Source organism: Haemaphysalis longicornis, unplaced genomic scaffold (assembly GCF_048455015.1).
Source record: "Haemaphysalis longicornis isolate Haplotype H1 unplaced genomic scaffold, Haemaphysalis longicornis Haplotype H1 scaffold_7, whole genome shotgun sequence".
In the NCBI taxonomy this organism is placed as follows: Eukaryota; Metazoa; Arthropoda; class Arachnida; order Ixodida; family Ixodidae; genus Haemaphysalis; species Haemaphysalis longicornis.
In genome coordinates this window covers 100,355,621-100,372,600 of record NW_027526422.1, presented here as the reverse complement: position 1 = coordinate 100,372,600, position 16,980 = coordinate 100,355,621, and the positions used below count along the sequence as shown (strand labels likewise).

The 16,980-nt window shown below is 47.9% G+C and overlaps 1 protein-coding gene across 2 annotated transcripts in view; it reads left to right on the top strand.

The window, feature by feature from the left end:
- LOC144146177 (nicotinate-nucleotide pyrophosphorylase [carboxylating]-like) overlaps positions 1-16,712 on the top strand; it is a 47,702-nt gene extending 30,990 nt beyond the window's left edge. Inside the window, exons 1-5 of one of the 2 annotated variants that reach the window (XM_077678147.1) lie at positions 2,364-2,579; positions 8,507-8,839; positions 13,086-13,367; positions 14,690-14,821; positions 16,401-16,712. In XM_077678147.1, coding sequence (XP_077534273.1) covers positions 8,585-8,839; positions 13,086-13,367; positions 14,690-14,821; positions 16,401-16,694 — 963 coding nt within the window. In that variant the 5' untranslated portion in view covers positions 2,364-2,579; positions 8,507-8,584 and the 3' untranslated portion in view covers positions 16,695-16,712. Of the gene's footprint in view, positions 1-2,363; positions 2,580-8,506; positions 8,840-13,085; positions 13,368-14,689; positions 14,822-16,400 lie in introns of those variants that run through there. The other variant, XM_077678148.1, reaches the window with a different exon arrangement.
- The last annotated feature ends 268 nt before the right edge of the window (positions 16,713-16,980 follow it).

Genomic DNA, 16,980 nt, shown 5'->3' with positions numbered 1-16,980 from the left:
GCAGAACCCCCCCTCCCCCACTTCCAGAAAAAAAAACTAAATGCACAGAATTTCATTTTTTAACCAATCCTCAAGAATTAAATGCCAAGACCAAGGCGATATTCAGTTTACAAAACAAAGTAGTTACCGGGAACCCGTTGCGCTGATTCGCAACGAGAAATAAAAAGGAAATGTTTGCATGCATGAACGCCTTTTTTCTTGTAGTACGCCGTACACCTTTCGACAATGCTTGCCTATAACAGACTTTACGTACAGTGAATCAAAAGCAAAACCTCGTCATCTCTTTGCCCAGCCTGTACATTTACCGCCTCTGTGCTACCCGCACCCCACTCCACAACCCCCCCCCCCCCCCCCCCCCCGCCACACACACACTTTTTTTGTTCCTCATATGTTTACAATCGCTTTGCATGCCCTTAGAGCTAAACTAAGCACTACCTTATTAACGCATCAATGATGAGCAGGGTAACATTACACGCAACAAGGACGATATAATTAGGTAGCGAACGATTCTACACCAACCAGCGACGTTACATTGGGGGAAACTATTGAAAGTACAGACCGTACCACTAGTTACTAAAGAGGAAGTAGAAAAGGTTCTCTAAGACATGAAAGCATACGCTGCAGGCGACGATTATATAACCGTGGATTTATTGAAGAAGGGAGGAGGTATAGTACTGGAAAAGTTTGATGCACTCTTTTTAGAATGCTTGAATACTGAAAAAGTGCTCCTAGCCTGGAAAAACGCCAACATTCTTCTGATTCATAAGAAGGGAGATCCCAAGAACCTCAAGAATTACAGACCCATCAGCATACTCTCAGTTGTTTACAAGCTGTTTGCTAAAGTTATAGTTAACCGCATTGGAGAGAGCCTGGATTCCAAACAACCTCGGGAGCAGGCTGGGTTTAGGAAAGGGTAGACAACAATGCATCCCATTCATGTCGTCAATCATGTGATAGAAAATTCCGCAGAGTACACCAAACCTTTTTACATGGCATTTATAGATAATTAGAAAGCTTTTGATTTTGTAATCACCGCAATGGCCGTAGAGCTGTATTATTTGGGTAGTTCTTTTGCCCCCACCCCTTTTAAATGCTAGATGCGCCTGTTGACTACGTTCATCAGGCACTTAAGATTTCGAAAAAAAAAGGTGAAAAAGTGTTGCGTGGTTCATTTAAGGTTTACGGGAGTTGAATGGTGGGCCAGTTGGCATTTTGACATTTTTCATGTACAGCGCACAGGAACAGGATACAAAAGAAGAGACTCTCCGTGTCCCTGCTTTTGGGTCCTTTTACTGTGCGCTGTGCATGAAGAACCCCTTTAAGGGTCCTGGTCAGACGTTCCTGGCTGAACGGGTCTGTCGCGGAACCGACCGTGTGGTCAGCAACGTCACTGTGCGGTGACGAGACTGTTAGAGAGATACCAGGGCAGCGCCGTTGCTATAGTAACGCGGAGAACCATGAAGTGCTGTACAGAGAAACGGAAGCCCTACACAAGCTTCGATAAGCAAAACGAAAGCACGAATTCGACGGTGATGTAAGCAGAACCTTTAAAAGCGATCCTCTGACAACCTGTTCGAATTCTGGTGCAAAATGCACTGTATGGTATCACGGCGATCACTGCCTTCGATATGCCGCTATACTGGTTCTGTAATGATGGTAATGCAGCGTCGATGAAAACAACCTAATATCATGACAATGAGATACACCAACTAGCACCGCAATCAAACATTATATTACAGCAGTAATAACGCAATATCACCAAAATATTGATGTAATACATCAAAACATCCTCTTGCCGTGCTTACGTAATGACAATTTTGTTGGACTCTAGCGACATGATACAACTGAATTTTCGCAATATTGTGTCATATAATCACCTGCAATCATTTCAAGTTTAAAGTTCTGTACGACCAGCCCAAATGCTCTGGTTCTTCAAGTTCGTCTCGCTACAAGAAACAGCCAAATGTGTTTATTTAACGCGAACAGCCACGACAACAAATATTCAGAGGCAATTTTATGCCCGCCACAGGTTCTCCTGAGGCCACCCAGCCCTCTTCTTTTCGTATTCTCAAAAGAAACACAATACTTCCGTTTCACCCATGCTTTCCTGACGTGGGAGCCAAAGAAAATACAAAACACAGCAGTGTCTTGAAAACACCAAATGCGGGTTCAACGCTATTGAGGGCTCAGTGACCCGCCCGCAGAATCAGCTCGAGCGCCTCGACACTGCTCAGAGGTCACGCAAGGTCGCAAGAAACGCAGGCCCGCGTCCAATCAAAAGCGGAAGCGCTCAATGACCCTTCGCGGAAATGAGGCCGGAAGCGACACTGCCAACGCCCCCTGTACACCAGCACCCTTTTCTGTTGACAACACAATCGCGGGCCGCAGCTCAGAAAACGCGATCGACAGCCGCGCTCTCGTTCTCAGCCGCAGAAACCCGTAAACGGTAGGTTACGACGGTCGTGGAAAGCAGCCGCGCAGCACTCGAGACGCCAAGCGCCGAACCCTGTTCGGAATCGGCGAGACGCTTCCTTCTCGGGCACTCTCTGACGAGCCGACCTCCAGCCTTATCGTATCAGGTAAGCTGTTTCGTGTATCTTCTCCGCTGGAGTGTCTGGAAGGCCAGACGAAGATGACTAGGCAACTCTGCACGCTGACCGTATAAGTGTTATCTATCCCGTCGGGCCTAGGTCGCGCAAACCCCGCGTATCTAATCGGCCAGCTCGCGTTCGCAGGCGAAAGATATTTTCGCCTCACTGTATGCGGCCGGGCAATCTGAGGAACGAGCTCGGGAGCTGATTGCGGCAGTTTGCTGCTCGAGGGCTCCGCGCGTGTCAGGAGTTCGGGGAATCCTCGCTGGGCGCTTGTCTGTTTTGGAGGAGCGTTTTTAAGTGCGAATGCACTTTATAAGCGACCCCAAACCATCCACCGCCGGCGGCGGCGGCGGCGGCGGCGGCGTCCGCAGTGCTCCTCTATATTTAAAAAAGAAACCGCATCCGGCGCCAGGTTTCAATCCGAGGACTTTGCGGCCGCAGCGCGACGCTCTACCGACCAAGCCACGGACGCGACGCTGATATCAGTGTTAGTGACGCGCCTTATATCTTTAACGCATTCAAACTACGTCGTCAGCGGCGTGCGTTGGCGACTCAGCGGCGTTATAGCGGCTTGATAACTGCGTGGTGTACACGTGATACTACAAACCCGATGGAAGAGATGGAAGAGAAGGCGGCGAGGCGGTGGGCTGCGGGGGCCGAGCGCAAGCGCCGCAAGCGGGCCGACAACCGTGCATTCGCACTTTCACATTCTCCCCCTCGGGGAAATGCGGGGGAATTTTTTCCCTCTAATTGATGAACTTAAAGACTGAGTGTATTTCGTGTTTTGCGCATAGATATTTCTGGAAAGAGTGTAAAGTTGGGAGAAATGTAAATTTAATCGTTTGCTTTTTCCATGCCAACGTTATCGTTGTACGACACTCGATTAGGCAACAAAACCATGACTCAATCGTTGGACCGTATTCCCACTAAGATCGACTAACAGGTAACCACGAAAGGGGCTGATCCATAACCAGCACCGGGACGCCCCCGTATTGCCTAGCAGTTTTTCGCGCCGCACAAATCGGGGAGAAAATTGCAGGCATTATCGTTCGATATCGTAGCAGAAGTTTGGCTAATGTAACTTGCTTTGTGCATGCTTGCTTTGGTTACTTTTTGTCGATTTGTTTATTTTCATACGCGAATACATGCAGACAGTAATACATTTGTTAATAATGCTCAAACGGCAAGCCGGCGATTGCACGGAAGACGTCTATAGTGGTAACACCTGGCTTTAGACCGGTACTATGTGAGCATGCGTGGCCCAGCCCGTCAAAGGAATGTCTGCATGTCAAGCAACGGTCGGTTCGTTAGCCGCTTTTTAATGAGTCATCAGGGGTCTTAGAGGTGATTTTTCACTTCGCAACTTCAGATCGACCATCTGAGGCTACGGATGGTGGAGTGGGCAGGGTCTAGTTTCGAGGTGTCCCAATCTCCAAGCGCACTCCAAGTTTGCGAGACAAAAGTAGCCAGCACACCAAGGCTACAAGCAGTTGACGTGAATATGCCAAGCTTGTGGACGAACTCATTGGTCAAACGTCCAGCTGCGACAGTTCAGTGTTTGGTGCAGGGGGCCAGGTGTCGCCGCCCAGGGACAGATCCTGGAGGGAGCACTCAAGAAGCTTGTAAGCAGACTTGTCCGGTACTTTGCATAAAAGACAAAGGACTGGAGAAGGCGCGGGAGATTGTGTCCTCAGTATGGGACACATGGAAGGTGGTAACCGTGTGTTTGCAGCCTCTGAGTGAGAGTGGCTGGTACTTTTGTGACATCAATCGGTCAAGGTAAATGCAGAGAAGCAGGCGGCTTGTTTCGTAATTGAGCCATATTCTTGCTTTGCTTCCAGTTATACCTCATGGTTAAACTCTGGTGTGCGGGCGTAATCATGAGTTGCGTCATATTTTCTCACTTTCCTTGGCATCAGCACCGGCTTTCGTCGTGTGAAGCGCCGTCCGCAGCAATGCCCGGGATGCAAAAGCGGAGATTAACCGGCTGGGCATGAGGAGTGGTAATTTTTCGTGTGCATCGAATTTGGTTCACAGCTGCTCGCTGGGTCATCGTCCCGCGATACGCACCTATTGATCGCGTGTACCGTGCTCTGATTTAAGGCAGTGCTTGGCAAGTGGCTGCCGACGAGCAGATAACACGTAACTCGCTGCACTATTCTAACGGTCATAAAATTGTTGTTGCTAGCGTTTTTCTGAGTAGAAACTTTGAAACACGCATAGAGGACGCGGTGAAGGGCAGAGGACCGTGCAGTCGTGATAATAGATTTCGTGCAGCACATAGCAGGTTGCAGCCGAAACCTGAAGGAGGTATGAATGAGCCGGGAAGGATCACCGAGGCGGCCAAGCGTGGTGCATCAGTAGATCTTTGATCGTGCTAGACAACTTTTGATAGAATAATGATGATGGATATAAGTGCGCCAGGGTAAAGGGTATGTGGGTCGATAGAGCGGATGAGATCGTGAGAGGATGGGTGAAAAAGCACGGTACCGGAAGGACCCGGGGCAGCACTAGACTAGATATTTGAGGTGGTCCATATATTTAAGTGAAGCTGTAAAGACATCTGGGGGTCCGGAGAAGTGCGCAGCTTTCTCGGAATGTTTTAGGGCCCGCACATAAGCCTCTGCCGGATAAATAAAAATATTGTATGATCTCTTCTTTTTAAAGGAATGACAAGAATCGACGAAAAACTCGTTGGCGAACACTAGTTCAAACCCTGGGAGAGGGAGGGACTTCAAGAAGCCAGAGGGTTGAGGCATTGGAGTCGAATCTGTTTGCTTTTTGATATCGAGCAAGTTGCACTACCGGAGGTGGAAAATGTGCCGAAGGAGGATGAGGTGGTGTCGAGATAGCAGCAGCGGAAGTACGTGACCAGGCGTCAAAGCTGTGTGAGCATGAAGGCCATTTAAAGCAAGGCTGACATCTGGTTCAGAATTTGTTGAACAAGGGGACGCGTTGGCCAGGATTGACACTGATCGAGTCATCGAGTCTGAATGGCTTCAGAAGAGACCATCAAGGTCCGTACCTTAGGTCTGATTTAAGGTGGAATTAAACAAAAGGAGATAAAGTAAGCTTATGACAATGTAGAGCTGGCCTTCAAGGGGAGTTGCATGAAAACCTTGGAGCCATACATCAGAGGAAGGTCCTAGGAATTCCACGGGGGACCGATGTTGGTCGGCGTGAGGCTAGCATTGGTGGAAATGTCTATTTTCTTGAAGTGTGTGGGCGCATATAGAATGGCTAGCGTTTAATACAGGTACGTCGTTAGGAGCAGGGTATGGGGTGAGGGTCCAAGACGAGTAGTCGTTGGTATGGAGGAAGCGTTGACGATGTTTAGGACGGCGTATATGCCGTCTGTGGCCGGAGCCTATTGCTACCTCAGCAGAATAGCTGACAGCGGCGACTGCAATGTCTGTGATGTAGATGGGACATATTGACCATCTCCACGTCGATTTTCTGACGTTAGCTGTGGCGACACACTGCCAAGTCCGCAGGGCTAGGCTTAACATATTGCTTGTATGTTTACCCCCAGAACATTTGATTGAACCAATGAATAAATATTATTAGTCACGTAATTGGTGTAATTGAATATTGCTTAGGCTGAGGTAGCATGAAACGACAGTTCAGACCAGTGGGACATCATTGCCACAGTTAGTGCGGAGGCCATTGTTTTTTGTTTTGTTTTTCCTCCGCAGCTCATAACACATAAACTAACCTCCAGGCTCCAGCAAGGGAAAAAAAAATCCCGGGCCGTCCCCACTAACGTGCAACTGGATGAGGGGCGAAGCATGCAGTGTATAAGTGTATTCTTGGCGACTTGGCATTTTTGCCAACGGATATGAAACCGCTTTGGGGTACAGGTATACAGCTTTGCTGCGAAAGTCCTTTGTCTTTGAAACACGAAGCTCTCTAGCGCGATGTGTAAACGAGTGTCCCTGTGTCTTTTTAGTACGCTATACGTTCTTGCGCGAGGCGTAAACGAGTTTCCCGGTGTTTTAGTACCACGACTTCATGAGACGAACGACAATTACGACGACGGCGATAGGAGACGCCAACAGTCCTAGCCGCTAAGGGGCTTCGCCCCTAATATTTGCGTGAGACAAACTGCACAATACCGCCACAAATAAGACATCGAAGAAATCCTCTTTAGCGTCTCTCTAAGAGTACCTATATTTTTGTTCTAGCTCCGTGGTATTATTCCGATATTATTTTGAAAAATAACAGAATTTCATGTCTGGCATTTGTGGCATTAGTGCGTATGGACTTGGCGAGTACGTTTACTGTGCTATTTATACGTGTTCGCTATGGAATGAAAACGTTTAGTTGTAACTGATTAAGCGCCTGTCTTGTAGGTTCCCCTGTCAATAGTTTTGACGCTGTTTTATTTTTTGAACTTGCCGGAGTTTCCACGTTACGGATCTGTTCCGTACCACTGCTACCTCTCTCCCTGTAGTTATTCTGTTTCTTTGGGCTGTGAATATCGATTAGACCGAAGGGAGCCCACAATTTTCAGATGAAGACAAGGGCATACGAGTTATAGGTTTCTCTTCCTTGCTCAGTGACAACTAGCGAGCCATGGCCAACCCAGCTTAATTAGTGCGGGCCACTATTGTTGTTGTTGTTGTTGTTCCCTTAGGCATGGTGCACACCCAATCAGCGCATCGGCCAATCAACAGAGGACAGCGAAAATAAAAAATAAATAAATTACGGGGTGCTTAGACAGGATAATTTATACCGGTTGCAAAGCGTTTTGGATCAATGAACGACAGAAAAAGAAAATTGAAAATTCATTGCAAGGGTAACCAATCCCTATCATAATGTGAATCTATAAGAATTTTCACAGAAGCGCAGGAGGGCAGAGCAAACATCCCGGCGGCATAAACCCATTTCGGAGGCCCCGAATGATAGAAGAGCTGACACTGTTAGGGCTATCCCCAGACTACGAAGCGGGACCTCAAGGAACTGATATCTCAGGTGTGAAAAACGTCGACACATCAAAAGGTAGTGGTCGACAGATTCGTTGTCATTATAATAGCTACACAGAGCTGTCTGCTCCAGACGAGACCTGTGTAAATACCTATTTAACTGTGGTACCCGACAGCGTTCGACTGTAATAATAACCTCTACGTTGCGTGAAAGGCCCCATTCAGATTTCCACGAGAATTTTGAATGATAAAAATCCCTTAAGGAGAATAAAACTGCCTCTTACTGTTCGCGAAGTTTCAACAACCTACGGCACCTAGCAGCGGTTATTAAAGGTGTTGATTCCACGACGTCTACCACAAGCCCGGAGAGTGCGATCCCTGCTAGAAAGTCTGTAGCCTTGTTGAAAGCGAGCCCAACTACTAAAGTGTTGGCCTTGCGCTCTCCGTGACCTGGAGGTACGCAGCTCCTGGAGATCGTGTACGCGAACGGGCTGGGTTGGAGCCTCGCGATTCTACACTTATTTTTGGTCATTACGTTTTTATAGGAATTTCGCCAGTATCAACTACGCACACATTTTCCCCTAAGTAGGAGTGGGGTGGTTTGGTACCTTTTAAGTCCCCGCTGAGGCGTGACATTGCCTATCCCCGCGTTTGACACTGTGCAACCACGCAGGAAATGCAACATTCCCTTTGATAAATGGTGCAAAACAGGCAAGTCAGTTGCTGACAACCGGCACCCCGATTGAAAGGGAGAACCACTCATCATCATCACCACCATCATCATTAACAGTTCTGTGCCACTTGGGAAACACAATGTTGCATACGTGTCATGTGCCCCGATTCCGTCGACCGACTTACCTTCCGGCGTTACTCACTTTTATATCCTTTATAAAGCAAACTTATTGACACGTGTCTTGGCATTACAACTCCTGCCCTCCCCCAGGGAAATATAGCACCTTGCTTGGCGCGGCGTTTATTTTTATGCAGAGGAACAAAGGCAACAGGGTCATCATCAGCAGTAGCGTATAGCTTCACAGTTGGACGTGGCAAGGCAGAGAAGAAGTGATGGCGGCATCCCTCCTCAACCCGGCCGTTCTTCAGGAGATGGCCCAACGCTGGCTCCGCGAAGACCAGCCCAGCTTGGACATTGGTTTGTACGTGGTCGGGGAGGCCGACTGCACCGCCTACCTGTGGTGCAAGAGCCCCGGCGTGCTGGCCGGTGTGCCCTTCGTCAACGCCGTGGTGGCGCAGTTGGACTGCGACATCAAATGGCTCCGGAATGAGGGCGAATGGCTCAACCCTGTAGCCAAGGTGGCCGAGGTACGAACTACGCACGATTACTATATAGCTTTTAGTGTAGCTCGGCTACCCGAGGCAGCGGTAGTTGCAGCTCAATCCTTAGCGTGAACCCAAAGAGGAAAGGATCACGTGGCCGTGTACAAAACAATACTTGGGAACTTGGGTCTGCATGCACGCTTTGCATGGGAAAGCGTAGTGGTTGGGAAACAGTGTTTTACTGCTCCATCTTGTTTGCGTCTCTTTCTTTGGCCTTGCGGAATCAGGGCTGGAAGAGGTACCGGGAACCCTCTGAGCATACACATTTTAAATATGTGTAAATCTCCCCATCATGGGCAGTTACATCACATCTTGCGTAACGACATTTAAAACTGGCGTATCATCGTGCACATCGCCATTTGTGTCCCGATATACATTTCAATGTTTTTCTCTGAATTCGCCCTATTACAATTTCTTCCCTGTTTTTTTGCTCTTTCATCTCAATCAATCAATCAATCAATCAATCAATCAATCAATCAATCAATCAATCAATCAATCAATCAATCAATCAATCAATCAATCAATCAATCAATCAACCAATCAATCAATCAATCAATCAATCAATCAATCAATCAATCAATCAATCTTTATTTTTCCAAAAGAGCCTGGACGGTTCTTCAGGGCTCAAAACCGCTCTAGGCAGCTTGACTGGTCCCTGAAGACCATTACATTTTGCAGCATATGATTCGTCTTTATCTGGAGTAGCGAGCCCTACCGTTAGCGGGGCTAACCTCTTAGTTTTCATTAAAGTTTTTAAAGACGATAGTCTTTCTTGGGCTACTTAAACCCAGAAATTTTGTTCTGTCTGTATGTGTCTATCTGTCTGTCTGTGACTCGATTCAGCCACCCGGCCAAAGTGAAACGAGGTAGCTGCGCAACAGTCTTATATACTCACAGCCAAATCTAAACGTCCCGGTCCGGTGTCAGTGTTCATACTTGTCAACATCGTTGAACAAGAACAAGTCATTACGCAAATATAAGGCATAAAATTGATACACAAGGGATATTTACAGTGTTCCTTTATAAAAGAATTCATGGATGCTTGATTTTTGCGAAATGAAATACTATAAATCGACTACAGAAAAAAATGAAAACTTTTGCCCGCTGTCGCCCGCGCCACTATAGGTCCTGGCGGTATTTTAAGAAATAAAGCGGCAACAGTTGAAACGAAAGGTTCCACTAGATAGGTTTTGGAACGCACGTGAACTAGGGCAACGCGGTTCTATAAACGTTGAAGATAGGGGGCCTCGACTCACGCGCGTCTCTGCCATACGGCAGCGCTAGCATCGAGGCACCAAGCCTGGAGCAGTGCAACGCGGTAAATTTAAACTGACTTGAGCAAACCTTTGGCGTGTTTACCTTGGGAGGAGCGTCACGCAAGAGGAACAACATGAGAGGTGAGCGGGAAAGTGAAGGTAGGCACTTACTTGGCACATGTCGACATTTGCAACGAAAGGAGCAGATACGCGGCCAATTTTTCTCTTTCTTTTTCTTCACTTACATTTCTTCGCCTTTTGACTCCAAGTACTCCGGCAAAGAGACTTGCCCTAATTCGCGCTGCAGAGGCCTCATAGCCAGAGGGGCCTGCGCGTGCACCTTTTATGCACACATGCCGTCACGTTCATTTGCCACTCTGCGCGCACCAGGCTAATTATTGTTACCACGCTGGCAGGGCTGTCGAGTTCACAACAGCTAGTCTGGTGCACGCCGCGTGAAAAGTGAACGCGACGGCACGTGAGTAGAACAGGCGGTGCAAGCGAGCCACGGAGAGCCCTTGATTCTGGACAAGCGGCCGCGTGAATTGCGGCCATTCTGCTCGTCAAAGTATTCGGCGCCGAAAGACTCTCTAAAGCGAAGAAAGTGACGCAAACACGGTGTAGGAGAATACAAGTGTCCGATAATCGCTAGGCTTTTTTGCCTTCAAGGCCCGTAGGCAGACTTAAAGGCCAACTGCACTCAAATTTTCGACAACGTAAAAATAATGTCACCTTACAGTTCATATAAAAAGGGTGCGAAATGCAAAAGACTGCGCTTCAAACATCAACGCGCGCGACGCAAACGGCTCGCGACATTCGCGTTTTCGGAACCGAAACTGAATGGAAAAGGCGGCCATAGCGGCGGCCGGACGTGACGTACGTGAGGGAACGGAAGCGACCGCGCCAGAGCCGGCGGCCGCTCAGAGCCGCCTTCAAATGCGCGTGGTAGCGCCGCATTTCGCTTTTTTATTTCCACAGAAGAACTTCCACTAACGTTTGCCCATGATAATGGAGTTGGGCGCTATTCCGGCATCCCGTTGCTATCAATCGAGATGAAGTAGACCGCCCGACAGTAATTTTTTCCATCATAATAACTGCTGGAATAGCATTTTTTGGCATTGCAAGTAAAAAACTGACCCTGATTTACAAAGCTATTTGCTCGTATACGATATCGAAAAGGAGCTTTTATTATAGCCGACCCCTCAGCTATCACGTCGCCCTCTCTGAAGGGAACAAATCGCACGTGGGCGGAGATAAATCACTATTTCTACTATACAATACATGCAAACAGCTTCGTGAATATCGGCCCAGTATTTTTTCCCCTGTGTGCACATCGAGAATCGAATTATGAAAGGGATCTGAAATTATAATCCCGCCTCCAGAGCTAAATGACGCACTGAAACACGAAAACACTTCCTATCTACCGCTGTTTTCTACTTTAACGAGAGACAGGTACTGTGGAAAACGTTTTACTTTCAAATAAACTAAATCTAACGCTCAAAGTAAATACTTCACTTGGGAATCGAACAAAAATATAATCTATTGTTTAGGAGAGGAGCAGTTTAGTTTTTGCACTTCCCAAATACGACGGCCAATATTTGTGCGGGTGTATTTGTTACTACGAGAAAGGCTGATTTTTGGTTCACTTAGCTAGGGAGACAAAAGTCGCACAAATGTTTATAGCCGCGTGTACAAGAACTCTATTTGGGTCGTAAAACTTTTGGAAATGTCTAAAGGATAGAGGTGGCGTTGGGCCAGCCCAAATGAGGCCAATATTGGACGCGGAACTGCAAGTAGTCAATAATTTATAATATATCTTTTTTTTCTGTGGTAAATGCAATAGGAATGACAAATGTAAGGCAAGTGCTTCTTTCGCGCTATTTTTTTCTTTGGGTAAAAATATTATTTTCAAGTAAAAAGAGTTTTTGCTAACTCCAACACTTTCGCAAGCGCCTGAATAGGTCTAGGCTTCTAATCATTTTTTTTTTGCATTGACATATTGACATTTGCATTGACATATTTTGCATTGACATATTGACATTGACATATAGGAATATCCCCCATTGACATGGGGGATATTCCTGCCTATGCGGTTAGTTTAAACATTTGATGGCGACGCCGGTACAGCGCGCTGGTGTAGCAGAGGAACCCGGGCGAACGCATCCCTGCGCCCGGCGGAGCGCCCTGCAATCGCCGGAGAAGCGCGAGCTTCACGGGACAGGTTCCCCAACCTCCGTCACAGGACGCTCGGAACTTGTTTCGGCGACTCTCCGCCAGGTGCAAACGTCGTCTGCTCGGAGGTACTTTGAACGGTGGTACCTAGCGCTCTCTGTGATTACGAAGCTAATGATTTCGCCATGGTGATTTTAAGAGCATAGACTACTTATTTGGACAAAAAAAAAATTTGAGTGCAGTTGGCCTTTAAGCTACCGATGAATTTTTTTGAGCACCGTATTTTCGCGCGTATAATCCGCACCGCAAATGCGAAAATTTCTGTGGCAAAGTAGGAGTGCGGATAAAACGCGGGGTTTTTCCTTTAGTGCAGCTTCACAACATTGCGTGCTGTGCCTTAAAGCTCCTACGCAGTAACACTGACTAAGCCTTCCATGGCAGCTATTGCGCAAAACATGCAAGGAGAATGACAAAAAAAAAAAAAAAAACAAGGACGAGCGAACTCTAGCAACTGAATTTTATTAGTAGATTGTGACTTTCGCCTTGCAGTCAGTGTATTATACCTGCTAATATGCGCTTTTTCTGTATACATACTATGCGATGTGTTGCTTGAGCAGTAGCTTTGGTGCAGCCTTTCCTGTATCGAATGTGCGGGCAACACGCGAGGATTTTTTTTTTCCGGCGGGCTGAAAGTGGAGGTGCGGATTATATGCAGGGGCGGGTTATACGCGCGAAAATTCGGTTTTTACATTCCATCTGTGAATTCACTCGTTCATCTGCCTTTTCCGTCCTCGTGATCGCAGGTTACCGGGCAGGCTCGACGAGTGCTGCTCGCAGAGCGCGTGCTACTGAACTGCCTGGCGCGTGCCAGCGGCGTGGCCTCGGCCGCGCGGCGCATGCGCGAAGCTCTGAACCACGTGCACTGGGGCGGCGTGCTGGCAGGCACGCGCAAGACGACCCCCGGCTTCCGACTGGTCGAGAAGTACGCGCTGCTGGTCGGGGGCGCCGACACGCACCGCTACGACGTGGCTTCCATGATCATGCTCAAGGACAACCACCTCACCTCCGTCGGCTCCATCGAGAAGGTCAGCGCTTGCCCACGTTCCCTTCATGTTGTGTCTACTCTACCGGAGAAAGGGTCTGCGTTGTGCGGACCAGGAGCATAGACATTCGTACTAAGAGAAAACTGGCGCAGCTGTCTAGGCGAGCCGCGCTTCAGCGAGCATTCCGTCATGTGCCGGGCAGTGACGTACCCCATGTCTTTGGCATTGCTCATGAACAAGCTGAAAGTTCCCTCTGGATGCAAAAGAGCAGCAATATTAGTGCACAGGATTAATAAAATTTGTTTTGTTATAAAATTGAAGCTCCAGATAGATTATTTGTCAGGTATTATTTAGAAGCTTCATGCAAGATGAACAGGAAAACGTTGTTTCCCTTCTTTGTTATTTTTGGCTGCGAGACAAAAAGAAGGCATGTGACTAGCCAAGCCAAGTAGGCAAGGAACATCGCTAGCTGCAATGTCGGCACCCACGGCGACCCGGGACTGCAGCGCCAGATTTCTCTCTAATATATATTAGTATGAAACTCTACGACCAAGAGAAGCATTTGATGAAAAAGAGGGGGCCCCCACCAGAGCCACTGGATAGCAAAACTTGTCACTTCTTCAGCACTGCAAAAAACAGGCCTCAACGACAGAGGCTCCGTAAAAAAAGGTTCTGTAAAAAGGGTTCCGTAGAAGGCGGTTTTGTAAACGGGGATTACGTAAAAAAAGGGGTTTCGTAAAAGTATTTCGTAAAAAGGGGTTCCGTAATAGGGGCTTTCGTAACGGAAAGGGTTCCGTAAGAGGTAACGTAAAAGGCGGTACTCCATAAAGGGGTTCCGTAAAGAGATGTTCATACCAGTAGCAGGCCTAGCTGTTTGCTTAACACGGGTGTAAAACAACTTTTTTATGTAATTAGAAATTAACTGAAGGCAGTCATCGTAGCTGCCGAGGATCTGCACCCCAGTACACATTTTTTTCAGCGGTAAGTAATCAGCGAACCCCTAACCTCCGTCATATGCGCGATCAATGCTCCGACTGCCGTAATCAGGACAGCCAACGGCAAGACCTCGCGTTGCTACATACGAGTATCTATAAATTGTATTTGCCATTAAATAAGTTTTCAAGGTTTCCAATCATTTTCAGCAAAAGATAACACCCTGCATTTGGAAGTTTACGGTGGGATCTCCAATTTTCCGCTTATTTTTAGGTAAAGCCACTAGCTTGGCTCCGCAGGTATCTTTTGCTAATCCAGGGTCGCTGTCCCTCGCTGCTGCCACCACATTTTTAGATGGGAACTGCCCGTTGATGCTGGTGGAGTGTTGGTCAATCATGCGGACTTGTCTGCTTATTCCTCGCGATCCTCAGGCTGTTCGCATCGCCAAGAAGATAGGCGGCTTCACCCGAAAAGTGGAAGTGGAGTGCCGGTCCGTCGAGGAGGCCCAGCAGGCCGCCAGGGCTGGTGGCGACATCATCATGCTGGACAATTTCGAGTCAAAGGTGCTGTATCGACGATAGCTATTTCTTTAGTTTTATTTTTGTTTCTGTCACTGCCCACAACAAGACAAAGGAATGAGAGGGGAGACCAGTGTCCGGTTGCAGCCCTGGTTCACGCAAGAACTGTTGCTAACGTAGCAAAGCGTCCTTGAGAAGGGGCTTTGGGTGACCTGTTACACCAAACTAAGTGAAACAAGGTTTGAAGGATCGTATTAGTTACGCCAAAGCATAGCACCAGTCCCCGTACTAATGAAAATAGCGTTAATAGCAACTGTTTTATCCATTGGCGCAGTTTCCCAAAACTTGCTCCCCAAATTGAGGCACAAAATAAATCGTGTGTGTTTAGGGACTCCCCCAGCGCAGCAGAGAACTCGCAGCAGTGGTAGTAAGTTCAGGGTTGTGAATTGTCCTTGAGTCCCAACTTGTGGTTCATGTAGCCATACCGGGTAGAATAGGCTTAAAATACACAAACAAGCCCACCTGGGCTTGTCTGCACTTTTGTTTCTTTTCATCATGTCTTTACCTTATGGAACATCTTTGCCTTTAACGCATTTCCTTCCCAATTCTTGTTCCTAACGTTGCAAGGCAAGATCTCTCCATGAAACACCTAGTGCAGGCGATAAGAGTTTAGCAGCAACTGCGGAAACAAGCGTTGTGGGAATCTGCGGGCTGGAAGTTATGAAGTTTTAGCGCATCCAAGACTTAATGCACTGCCACTGCTACCAAGGCAACGTACCCACTGCGTTTTCGTGCGGGTGTATGGGAACATTCCAGGAACGCCGCGGTGCGCTTGCTGCATGACGTGCGTGTCATAGCGAGAGTGCCGACAAACGGCGTTGAACTCCTTCAGAATTTTCCACAGGAGATTGAAGAGCTGAATGTCCACACTGCATGTCCACACAACGAACTCAAACAAAAAATACGCCGGAACCAGATAGTCCCTGCTACACTATCAAGAAGCCGAGAAGTCCTTTAGACGCAGGCTTCAAAACAGAGTTCTTCTGCTTCTACTCCCTGTGCCCGGAAGCGTACTTCCATACCCTTTGCTGCACACAGCACCCGCGTGACATGTCCGTTCGGGCGATGCAGAACGGTAATTAGTAATTAAATGTTGTCATTGGGTGCGCCCCACACCTAAAGCGACCTGAAACATACAAAATCACTATTATTAACAAAAACAACACGTAGATTTGTGTTTAGAAAAAAAATTCAATTTAGAAAAAACAGAAAGAAATAAAAAAAAAAAAACTAAGTGATAAACCTGCTGGGGCTCGAACCCACGCCGCAACTGCCCGTACTCAGTACTCTACATCGAGGCCACAGAGCCCGAACGTTCAGCTCGTCTTAGCAGGCGCTCAAAAGAATAGCGCGCGCAGTGATATCACACATGTCACGTGGGTGCTCTTTGCAGCGGAGTGTTTGGAACCATGCTGCCCTGAACGTTGGACAGTGAAATAAAAACTCTGATCTTTAATTTGTTGTTTTTTTCTTGACCCAACCCGTACCAGGGCCCACAGCCTCCTCCTCAATAAAGACATTCATCCATTGATTCTTCTTCTTTCCTTCCCTCTGTCTTCCGCAGGATCTAGCTCCTGCGGCGCAGAAGCTGAAGACGGAGTTCCCGAACGTGCTGATCGAGGCCTCGGGCGGCGTCACTCACGAGAACGTGACCACGTACGCGGTGCAGGGCATCGACATAATCTCGTCCAGCCTGCTAATCCAGGGCTACGCCACAGTGGACTTCTCGCTCAAAGTGCAGCCGCCCAAGAGGGCCGAAGACTGCGCCCTGGGAACTTCGACGCCCCCGGCCGCTCCGGCGCCCATGGCCCAGCATAAGGCGCAGGCCTCGGTTCCTTTCTGCGATGTTGGAAAATAAACGACATTGCCGGCGTAACCTTGCTCCGGGACATTGTGCACGGCGAAAAAAATGAAGGAATCTCACATTTGTAAGTCTACAATTGTGGCCGATTTGCTTCTTCTTCGCGGCCGTAACGACTTATACTCCATCATTGTTGCTATAAGTGTGAGAGAGAGAGATCAAACTTTATTTAAAGCGGCCCATGTCCGAGCTGCCGAGCTTGCTTCATTTTTTAAAGAAACGATAATCATTGGACATCACCTTGGAGGGGAGTACGCTCTGACGTGTCTTTCTCGTTCTGAGC